Below are 12554 nucleotides of genomic sequence, written 5' to 3' on the forward strand. Positions count from 1 at the left end.
ACCTAAGTCACCTAGGTTCACAGCTAAACAGATTTGCTTTGACAGCTTTGATAAGTAGAGCCACTAATACGCTGTTTAGAGCTCCAACAAGCCACTGAAGGAAGACAAATTCAATTTGTTCTATCTGACAGCTAGCAATGGCAAGAGTGATCGCTCTGACTTGAATGGGTTTTCTCCTGAGCTGCGAGCATCACCTTTTGGCTTCTGGCATTGAAGTGGCACAGACATTTTCCAAATAGCCATTTAGCAGCACGTGCAGAGAGGTTAAATTCATCCTCCGCACACATAGCTTTTTATCAAAATGAAGCGTGCAAGGACACCAGGCAGCAAGTTCCAGGCTGCTGATTCTCTGTGATGGAGCTGTTCCTCAGCGATGATTTTTAATACCAAACACTGATGTAGTTTTTCACTTTCTAAGATATTGGTATGAGTCATGATATAGGAGCGTCTTATGGTGTAGTTCTGTTTTGGAATGGACACTTCAACATCGTAGGGTAAGCTCTGCAGCAAACACTGTCGAATAGATGCTCACACAATAATCTTTTTTTTTTACAAGATTGAATGTTAACTGTGGCAACAGAAAAAGAGAGAGTAAGATTTTAAATCCTGATTTAACCAGTATTACACATAATGTTACACCTACTCAGGAACTAAAAATATCCCACCTTTTGAGCAAGGGTGCACTATCAGCGCTCATCTGTACATTTGCCGGATCTGTGGGCCCTCTCTCAGAGAGCATCTTTTGGCAGAAAGTACCGCAGGCCATTAGCAATGCGTAAGGAGTCCCACTGGTTTATTTCCAGTTCAGACTGTGGCTTTTCTCTGCGCCGGGAGCGGTGATTTATCCTTCTGCTGTCATTCCTGTCCTGCTGTCCTCAGCACAATCGCTCTCTGTGAGCACACCTTTCGCCAGGCTCGCAAGTATTCCATTCAGCAAATGATGAAAAGATCTCAGATGTGCCCGTCGCCTCTCTGCCACCCTGCACCCCCTTCATGTTTAGTGATTAATCATACATGCTTCCTCTCCTTGTGTCCCCAGTCTTTCCAATCATCCACATGACTTTATTTTGTTTCAGATGAATATGGTGCAAAAATTCCAATTCTGTTTTCAGTCTCTTTTTTTTTTTGTATTGTATTGTATTTGTCTTTATTTTTGGTGCAACCAACACCACAAAAGAGCAGCAGGCGACAACCCGTGATTAAACACATCAGCTTGTATTGTGGTGATTATGGACAGCAGCAGCACAATCCTCTCACACAGTTTAATGCCACAAACCAGCAAGAGAACCCAGGCAGGTTGTTTTTTTCTAAGTCACATAATCCCTCATGATCACTAAAGCATTAGCGAAACACCAAAACATCAATCACAGTGGGAGTCAGACAGATTTTGATTTGTGATAAACGGCAGGGATTACTGGTATGTGTTCAGTAAGACTCGTATATGTGGAGGATTGCCCACACGGGGAGACGCGCGTGTGCGCCTCTGCAAACGCATCGACTGGGCGGTTATGATGCGTTAAAATGTCCAGATTAAGGCTTCTCTCTGACATTTACTGGCATTAGTCAAACAAAGATGAAGCAAATCTGCATGATCTCTTTTTAAATAATCACGATTTAAAAATGGCGCCAAACAAATACCATTACATCACGTCACTCTATAACACCTGTCTGAAGTGGCTCAAGACAGTGTATGAGATCACGTTGTAAAAAAGTTCTGGGGTGGGGGAGCTGCTAGAAAAACCATAATCCAGGTAGCAATTACATTTCCCAGCAAAATGTACGACAAATTAGTAGTATATCCCATAGAAATTCTTTGATATACATTTATAGAGTCTTAAAGGTGCAGTAGGTAAGACTTATAAAACTAACTTTCTGTCATATTTGCTGAAACTGACCCTATGTTCCAGTAGAACTACATGAAGCAGGTCATTTAAAAAACAATCCGGCTCCTCTGGCACCTACAGCCTGTGGTGTGATTTGCAAAAATCCACCGCTCCCTGTTCAGATGCACCAATCAGGGCCGGGGGGGGGGGGGGGGGTCTTACTGTGTGTCAATCACTGCTCATGCACACACATTCATTCTCCCTTGTGGGGGGAGGGGCTTAGGAGACCGTTTGGGCTTTAGCAGAAAGGGGGGAGGGACTGAGAAGTTGTCAATGTTCAAATTCTTTGGCCAAGTCCTGGATCTTCACAATCCTACTTACAGCACCTTTAATATCAAGTAATACAGTGTTAACAGGCCATTAGCATGTTAACCAGTTCCAATTGTGCTTTAGAGGTGCCTTTTAACATACTCTCAAAGTAAATCCCAACAAATCAAATTGCCACAAGCTTGAGCTTGAGGTGGCCCTTTAGGGAAGTAAGGGTGGTAATCCATTCATGTTTGTAACAGTATGTATTATTATCTTTGGGCTTCCCTTCCAACTTAACCAAATCCTTTTGTGCAAGTATTTTTTGGACATTTTAAACCATTATTAGAGACAGTGGAGATACAACAGGAAATGAGGGAGAGTTAGTTGTAACAAATGTCCCCTGCCGGACTCACACAGGGGACGTTTCAGTATTATCACCTGCACAGTGTCTGAACCTATTCAATGAGTGCACCAATAATTACATTTTTATTATTTTGCACTTATACAAACAGCATAAAAACAATTAAAACAGAAGTGGCAGGAGAGATCAAGAAGGCATGGGACAAGACAATTTAAGAATGTGAATAAAAAAGAAAAGAAACTCTCCATAAACTTTTACATTTGTTTATGTTTCGTGTGCCTTTTAATTCATTTTTGTTTGGATTGACAGAGTGATTAAATTAGAAACTTGCCAGGAAATGTATTGTGTTAACACACATTGTTTACAAATTCTGAAATTAATAAAGTCATCTTTAATTGAAAGTTGAAAGTTTACAGAGGAGGAGTTTTTCTTCAGTTCCTCTGGGAAATCGGTTGATAAGCACAGAGTATTGATGCATTTTACTGGATCATAATTCAGATCAAGAACATTGTCACGCCTTTCTCATTCAGATTATCTTTCTAAATATATTTCAAACATTGTACAGTATGTTCTAAATGAAAAGGGACGTTTATTCTCTCCGCAGCTAACCTACGAGCCAACATCGAATTCCGTCCCTGGTCTCACAGAAACACAAACGAGCTGCAGAGTAAAATTCATGTTATCATTTATTTCTGTTTCACAGTCCAATTGTTCCATTACTGTGAATTTGCTCTATTATGCTCTCTGCCTGATGCCCGTGTGTGCACAGTTGATATGGCTCCTACACTATGATATGGAAAGCAATACAGTGGCACTTTGTTCACCAACTTTTCTCCTTGTTCAAGCATTTTTATCCATTAGTGCAGAGCACTGTTGGTAGACCGAGGACTTAGACATCCATACAAACATGCCCGGACACTGTGACAACCTGTCAGAAGGATGGAAGGGATGCACAAAAGGTGTAGTAACACGGCGAGATGTTGGCTGTGTGATCTTGCTCCGCAAAACATTGTTCAAGAGAGGGCACAGCTCAGTGATCGAGGCTCTATGTAATGATGGATGCGCAGGACATCGGTTAAACTCGGCACATTTAAAACAGTTCCTGACAACCTCCGTTTGCCCCAGTAGCGCCGTCTCCTTTGATGATCCTTTTTTTAAATTAAAATTAGAGGCAGGACCTATCTTGTTTGCTTAGATAACTTTAAATTTAATTTTCCTGACCCAACAGTTTGTGTCCTGGTTTATGGAGTTAATTAATGTGCAAATTTCAGTGGAGGTTAGGCCTTTAAAAATTATAACATAACCGGGTTACACTTTACTTGAAGGTATCTACATAAGAATGACATGACACTGTCATGAATGTGTCATAAACATTATAAACAAGTCATAAACATTTATGACATAACACTTCTTTTAGTGACTGTCATTCGGTTTTTGTCATGACAAGTTATGGTTAGGGTTAGAGTTCATGTGTCATGACAGTGTCATGTCACTCTTATGTACCGTATTTTCCGGACTATAAGTCGCTCCGGAGTATAAGTCGCATCAGTCGCATCAGTCAAAAAATGCGTCATGAAGAGGAAAAAAACATATATAAGTCGCACTGGACTATAAGTTGCATTTATTTAGAAATTTATTTCACAAAATCCAAGACCAAGAACAGACATTTAATCTGGAAAGGCAAGTTATTCAACTACACAATAGCACATAGAACAACAGGCTGAATAGGTCTCCGGTATGTTAACGTAACACATTAACAGTTAATCAACTATACAATAGCACACAGAACAACTACCAGGGCGTGGAGATGTAACTGCACCGTTGACAAGAAAGTAAAATGTTACCCATAACTGTCTAACCGCAATTTTTTATGTAATCGTGGTTTCTTTGTTTAACCACATTAGAGCATTTTTTTAATGAGATGGGTCACACTTTTCTTGCAGCCATTAAACATGTTTACGATGCCTGCGTGCACCCTGTAGCATCACAGAACAGTAGCTACCCATGAAGACCTACCAGAGGACGCCCCGACCCGCAGTTGCGAGTCAAGTCGGCTTTTGAACATTACAAATCAGTCCAAGGTTATAACTTTGCAAGAAGCTAATTTTCCCATTTGCGAGTACAGGGTTGGAATTAGCACAACGTGTTATGGTCTTTATCATGAGGCAAGGGCTGAACAAGGCCGTGTATGATCACATCCAGCCACAGGACTTGGGGTAATTATAAAGGTTGAAAGAACATAGTTCAGAGTTCAGCCGGGCCAGGATAAAAACCCAACAGTCACTTACTGCATTAGAGCGAATCACTAAAGCCTGCTTCTCCAATACCTCACCCAGGAATTGGCAGGAGCCTCGTAATAAGCACTCGCTTTTTGAACAATAGGCAGAGGAGAGGTGTGAGGTGAGGTGTAAAACCAAACTGGCTGTTTGGTTTTTTTTTACCTCCTGCTTGCTAATTGATGACCTAGATAGTTGAGGGAGACAGCTGTATAACTCACTGGTAGAGGAAAACATGGAGAGGGGGGAGAAAAGCATGGCTCTCCTTTTGTCTCCCCGAACCATGTCAAGCTTCTGGTGGAATTGTGTGTTGCCTGTGTAAAGGTTGTATCACTCTGATGGGTGTCTGCACACAGCATACCTCGACATATTAATGCATAACATTTGGGGTTTTTGTTGCTAAAAAAGCGGTGACCTTGTGAAGTAATCGAAGCCAGGAAGCCTTTGATAGACGGCGACATGCCAGAGGCGGTCACGTACAATGTTAGCTCAAACATGCGCATTATGGTAATGTTGCACATTGAATATCTATATCAAACATTCAGGAACATGCAGTTCAACAGATTGAGGAAATGTGTTAAGCCGCAAGTCTGTCAGGACCCAGCCCAAATCTTGTGTTATGAATACAATATGTTATGACGTGTAATGTTTTTTTTTAAATACATTTTAATCAATACATTGTAAGTGACGTTTAATATACAATAGTGGTGTAACGGAATATAACATAAGAAAGCGGCCGCGGTGATGTTTGCTCTGAGACAACAGCGTTTTCTTTTCCCTGGTGACAGACTGACAGGCGAAAAGTTTTAGGGATGGGTTTGGGAGGGGTTTCATTGGTGTGGTGTGTCAAATGTTCTAAATAAATAACAAAATGTAAAAAAAAATTATACATAGGTTTGGACTCATTGTTCCAACTGAAATTCATTTTTTGTTATTACAGAGAGAATGTAGGCTACCGAAAAAAAACTTAGCGCTGGGTACTGGTACCCAGGGGTGTAGCACAAAATTCTGGACCCTGAACGCAGGTAACCTCTATGGGCCCCTCCCTGCATCCATGGCTATGTATTCTTGTGTTTTTGTGGGCCCCTCCTTCTCACATGAGGGCCTAAATACTGGGGGTCGAGGTGCAGTACATGAACTGTTAAAGTCTGGCGAGGAAACTTTGTTGCATGTTGTTCCACATTTCACTGTCTCCTTATGTCCCATCATGTCTCTAAGATCATCTATCTAATTAAGGCATACGCCCAAAAACACGTATGTTGGTTGCAGTTTCTGACATAGGTCATTTGTTAATTAGACTTATTGCACATGCCTGGACTATTAATTATTACTCTGTACAATAATTTAGGGCTGCAACTAGCGATTATTTTCATTGCCAATTGACCTGTCGGTTATTTAACTTGATTTATCGATTACATGTTTGGTCTATAAAATATCAGACAATTGTAAAACAAATAAGTCGATCAGTGTTTCCCAAAGCCCAAGTTGACGTCCTCCAATGTCTTGTTTTGTCCACAACTGAAAGAGATTCAGTTTACTGTAGTAAAGAAGTGAAGAAACTAGAAAATGTTCACATTTAAGAAGCTGGAATCAGAGCATTTTTAAAATCAGAATAATTGATTATCAAAAGAGTTGGTGATTAATTTATTAGTTGACATCTAATCGATCAATCGTTGCCGCTCTACAATAATTTAATTTCCACTGGGGGTTTGATTAAATCATAAAAAATGTCCAGAGAGAGAAGAGAAGAGAGGAGTTGATCAGCTGGAGTTGTTACCATGGACTCCTGGTAATTAGTTTTCGGAGTTTTTTTGCCCTGGATTCAAACTCTCAGGCAACATACAGGTACAGGCTTCTCTATCTTATTAGCAGCTTGTAGGAGGTTATTGGGGCTGACAGAAGGCATTCAATCTATGCTTTTATTTACAGTTTATATTCTCCTAAAAAGACACTTGAATTAATGCAATAGAGATTCTTTTTTATATATATATTTCTTCTTTTTATTGCATATTTTATTCATATTCTATTTTTTTCATTCTAATCTTTTACTATTCATTGTCTATTTTATTTGACTGTTACAAGAATTCCACTGTCTCATACTATTTACATTGCAAATGCAATACATTTACAGGGTATTTCCATTTCTTGAAATTCTTTGTTATACCACCATCATTATGGCATTTACCAATTGTCAACATTTTTATATATATATATATTATTTTTTTTAAGTCATTATGGATTATATATATATGGATTTAAAAAAAAGTAATTTATTCCTCTTATGTTGCATAATTTACAGACATTGTTATTAGTATGTCAATAGTCATCTATTGTCATAACATTTATGAGTAAAGTTATTAATTAATATATATTCAGTATTTGGTTCAGTTTTTTGTGTTTTCTGAAAAACCTGAAAAAAAATGACATGAGCCATTATTTTAGGAAGGTGACGATATAAATGCAGGATATAGCATTAATGTTTTTAGGCTGAAGCACCTCTGACTGACTTCATGGTGTCCTTTATCTTCATGCAATACAAAACCATAAGCCATGAAAAGGTGACACAGGTTGAGATGCTTCCATACTGATCAAGACACGGACAGGGAAAAACTGCCGATAAGTTTCCATCAACTTCAGTCGCTGCTTGAGCACAAGAAATGTCCTTTGCTCTTTATCTCAAACACACAGATTCTGATTGATCGGCACTCTCGCTCTCTGTTGCAGTTTAACTTTGTCGGCAAACTCCTCGGGCCACGCGGGAACTCGTTAAAGAGACTACAGGAGGACACTCTCACAAAGATGTCAATTCTCGGAAAAGGATCCATGAGAGACAAAGAAAAGGTAACACTGCAGTCCCCGCTCTCCTTGCTTCTTTCACTCCTTTACCTGCACATCATTTCATCTTGGTCTGCTGCGGTCACACGGTTTGAAGTGAAGGCAGGTTAGGCTTACCTTCAAGGTGAAGAAAGAGACGTTTCATTGTAAGAGGTGCAATGAAAGTCCAGCTAAACATTTGGATTTTCTAAAAACTAACGCATTTACACAAGGTGACTTTGTGCTTCATCATTTCTAAAGTTAAATTGTGAAAACAGTTGAAAATTAATTTGAGTAATTTCCCTCCTAATTTTCACCACAAAAATCAGTTTGGTCAATAAACTGTCAGCAAAAACTGGAAAAATGCCCATAAATGTCTCGTTTAGCACGATCAACAGTCTAAAAACCCCAAATATTTAGTTCACTATCATAAAATACTAATATAAGAAGAAACTATTCACATTTTAAAGGCAAGAACCAATGATTTTTTTCTTTTCTAAAACCATCTCATTGTAAAGATGAATGAAGCATTTAGCTGCAGCTAGTTTGTACTGTACTCAATATGTTTTACATAATTGTAACATAAGAAATATGATCACATGGAGCAAATCTCATGATGAATTGTTTTTCCCTTCACGTTAACCTTCGCTCTATGTTGGTCTCATTTGAAATATTCAGATGTGAGCAGATCACCCCAGGAACTCCGACTGCTTTCGATTGACAGCTCATGGGTCACATACCGTTTTGAAAAACAGCTTCATCTTGAAAAACAACTTTCAAAAGTGTATGGAAATGTGAATGAATCTTGGGGATCGCCAAACACGCCTGACATCTTTCAAAGCCTGCTCTCTCGTAATCAACAACATACACACACAGTCCCATCAAGTGCAGACCGTACACAGGATAACACTTTCTAGTTGTATGCTTTGCTTTTCCTGTAAGCTATGTCACAAGATGAGAAAAATGCTTCATAATGATTTGAACATAAATGGACTACTTTGTCTACTTTGACTACTTTACTACTTTTTAGTAAAAGAAAAGGATGGGGTTTATGAAAAGGCTGATCTCTTGCACCCGGCGCAGCGCATAGCCCGACGCAAGTGTCTTTGCTATTTTAAGACCGTCCAGTGCCCACGTCGTTTAAATAGCAAATGCACCTGCACCCATCTTTGCGCCCATGGGTGTGCTAGTCTTACAGGGAGGTGTGTTCAGGTGCATTCTTGGCGTATTGCTATTTTGAGGCAGCGGGAAGTGATCGCGCCATTGACCAACAAAAACCTGGTCTAAAGTCAAAAGCGCAGCATTTTTATTGTTATTGTTATTTTAACAGCACATTAGTGAAATGCGCCTAGGTTTATGCACAGCGCGCACACACTATGCTTGTTACACACACAGGGACGCGCAGCAGCTCACAAACATGCAAAAGATTACAAATATTAAATATTACAAATATTACGGTGCAAATCTGCCATCATAATAGCAATGCACCAAGGTCCAAACGCGCCTGTCTTTTAAAGGGAATGGGAGATGACACTCTGATTGGTTTATTCCATGTTACGCCCGAAACACACCTATGAATTAATGAAGACACTAAGTACAAGCCTTTTGAACCATGCGCCCGGCGCACAGACCCTTTTTTCCTCCGTCAAACTAGCAAAAGTGGATTTGGACACGCCCTAAACGCACCTGCGCCAGGCGCTTCACTCCGTGCTCTTAGATTGTTAAAATAGGGCCCTGAAACGTAAAGTTACTAAATTGTGTTTAGAAGTTATATCAGAACAGGTTTATGTGGTTTAATTTTCAGAAAACACCATATATTTGTTGTACTGCACACTGCTGCAGCTCCTCTTTTCACCCTGTGTGTTGAGCTCTCTGTTTTAGCTACAGAGTGAGACCTCTCACTTCTGTTCAACCTATGTTGCGAGTCGCACATGCTCCGTAGCTAGGTAAGGACTACTAGCCAGTCAGAAGCAGAGTATGAGGGCGTGCCATGCTAGCAGCTAGGCGAGCATTATAACGTGTGTTACAAAGTGACCACGTTTGTCTCTGAAGTAAAGGCTGGACTACAATAGAGCTGTTTGGAGCAGTTTGTGAACAGTGTTTTCTGTTAGAGATGGTAAGTCCCTTTGGGGTGGACTTTGGCCTTTTTCATTTTGTAAACCTATAATGTGCACAAAAAAGATATATAACACAATAAAGGAAAGGGAAAAAGACAAAAAGCATAATATGAGCACTTTAAACAAAATCCAGTTGAATGACTTAAATCATGCATGATCATCCCAGTACATAAAGAGAGGATATAAATGTCTCTTTAAAGCAGAATTGATTGCAGACTGGACTGGTTAACAGAGAATAAATTGACTCCACTTGGCTCGTCTGCATCTTTCCTCTCCCTCTGTTTGCCAGGCGTGATTTGTTGGTGGCGATGATTCTCGCTATCATACTGTACAGCACATTCTATTTGATAACTCTGATCAATACTCTTTGATGGTCGACTCTACTGGAGTACCTGAAGAAAAAGATCTGTCATGGAGATGTGCTGACCTCAGCAGCCGGTTACTGTCTGCACAAACCCACTGCAGGATTTATGACTGACAGCTTTCTGTCGGGGATGCTCCGTGTGCTACTACTTCATCTTTTTTAAGGGGGGGGGATACACCTTTTGCCAAAAAACGAGTACTTTATCTTCAGCTGGTTGCTGACTTTCTGTTTTCAGCCTCGCAACGCATAGGCGGCGCCAGGGAGGGGCTTTTGCGTGCTGTAACTTCCCCTAGGATTCCCATAGCACCCCCTCAGCAACCCCAAGAAATTGCTGTGGTTTAATTATAAAAACTATTTTCGTTAATGTGTTAAAAAAACGAAGGAATACAATAATAAAACAAACCAATTCTTTTTAGAATAAAAACATGAAGCAAACACAGGTGGTACTATTCGGCCAATGGGTGCAGCACACGTTCAACTTTTGACCTTACTTCCGCAGTAACGTATTCACACAGAAGAAGAAGAGCGCAATATTTGGAGCCGTTAAAAGAAGCAAAGTGAGTGTAACGATAGCAATGGGTCGTTTTTTACCACGTAAACGTAGGGTTGGGCATCGTTTGGATTTGAACGATTCTGATTCAGATTCTTCCTTTCGATTCCGATTCTTATCGATTCTTGATTCCAATTTTTCGAGGCGTGGAATTAAAACGGGTCACATGCTTATTTCACAAATAAGAGGAACATTTTATTTTGATTCAGTGGTGGGTTGCAGTTATACTGGGCTTTTTCACCATAAAATAAAGCCACACTAGAGCGCCGCTAACTGTGCTCCAAGGCTGCAACACAACAAGAAATCGGTTCTCGATGCCCAATCCTACCTAACTGTCAACGTGTGGAGATTTTTTCAAAAAACCTGTAAATGAGACTGAGAGATATGTTGAACCTGTCACCAACCGAGACGAAGAGTATGAATACTGTGAGGATGCATGTGTGTACGTTTTTGTGTGTGTGGTGTATTTGGCCTGCTGCATTACTCTTCTGCAAATATAAGCTACTGTATGCAAGCTGCGGTAATGATTGTGTACACTGGGCTTGTTGGCTGGTATTTGAAATATGTTTGGTGGGCTAATCAGAGTTCTATGGTGCTGTATAGGCAACTTTAGTGTATGAAAAACATCAATCTCTCTCTCCCTCTTGTTCGCTCGCTTAGTGAACCGCTGCGGAGGTGGGTGCGTATCTGCGCACGTGTGTGTAGGCTACGAGTGTCAAGGGAAACTCAAAATTTCAGAGCACCCTCACTGAAACGTCGAGCAACCCCAGAGCACCAGAAAAAAAAAATCTCTGGCGCCGCCACTGGTGCTGCGTGTCATAGTTTTAAGCTTGTCCACCGCAGAGCAAAAAGAGGGGTCTACTTTCAAGACTTTTACTAGTCAAGTTGCAACAAAGCCGTTTTTGCCATTAAGGAGGCACCATGTGAAGCACTCTGTGGAGATAATGTTCCGTTTTCTCTCTGCGGAAGACACTAGATGTATATAATGTAATTGTAGTCTTGCTACTCGGAAGATACAGTATAATGGATGTGTTGGAGGATGAACTGTACAATGTTCAGTACATTCCCCTTTTTTAAAACTCTTACATATGGCAGAGACACTGCAAAGAAACTTGGATAATTGCTCAAATATATGCTGCTGCAGGACCTTGATCTCGTGTTGACACCAATGTGAGTGCAGAGAGGTTGAAAGGCGCCAAGCTGTCGGAGTCAGAGTCTCCCCGCCTGGTTGTCCTGTCGCTGTCAGAGTGGGATGATGTAAAGGCATCTGTGTCTCCGCGCCCCCCTTCTCGTTAGCGCCATGATTAACTCATCCATTTTCCTCCCTGGGACTTGCACTCCCGCTTTAATTTTCCTGATAGACAAAACAATCACTTTGTTTCACTTTTGGTCAGGTTTAATTGCCAGCTGAAATACCTTCATTGTGTGAAAGGACTGCTCTGGATATGTAAGGACTGTATGATACGGAAAAATTAACCGAGCTGTGTGTGCTTGCAAATATATTTTCGGTCCGTTATCATTTGCAGGTCTAGAGATAATATAATTGAAATCACATTTACAAGCATATGAATAATGGGAGAGAACGTTCAGGCTGACAGTGCTTTGCAACAAATTACCCATTTTATTATATTTACCAGCTTACAGGCTTGCTATGTCCATCTATTGACATTGTCATATGAGTCCCACTCATGCAGTACAGTAGCTGTTCAGCCTATTGTTTTTTTGCCTCATTGTTTTATTCTTTTGTCATTGCCAGTGTCTTAATGCCTTTCATTGCTCTTTCCCTTCACCTTTTGCAAACTCAAGCATTCATAAATTTTTCTTGGGATTTTATTTGTGTCTTCCCTAAAGGTGAATAAATGAATGAATTCAATGAGTGAACGAAATGTTTATTTTCGTGTCTGGCCGCTTACACAGCCCATCCATTATAGGATTATTCA

General features: G+C 40.3%; 1 protein-coding gene across 3 annotated transcripts in view; it reads left to right on the plus strand.

Moving 5' to 3' along the window:
* Positions 1–12554, plus strand: part of khdrbs3 (KH domain containing, RNA binding, signal transduction associated 3) — a 124431-nt gene that overhangs the window by 58553 nt on the left and 53324 nt on the right. For all 3 annotated transcript variants that reach the window (XR_004102901.2, XM_031287197.2, XM_035993229.1), the window contains exon 3: positions 7494–7610. Coding sequence is in view for 2 of the 3 variants with exons in the window: in XM_031287197.2 (XP_031143057.1) it covers positions 7494–7610 (117 nt within the window). In the remaining variant the exon portion in view is untranslated. The remainder of the gene's footprint in view (positions 1–7493; positions 7611–12554) is intronic.

This window comes from Sander lucioperca, chromosome 16, assembly GCF_008315115.2.
Source record: "Sander lucioperca isolate FBNREF2018 chromosome 16, SLUC_FBN_1.2, whole genome shotgun sequence".
Taxonomy (NCBI): Eukaryota; Metazoa; Chordata; class Actinopteri; order Perciformes; family Percidae; genus Sander; species Sander lucioperca.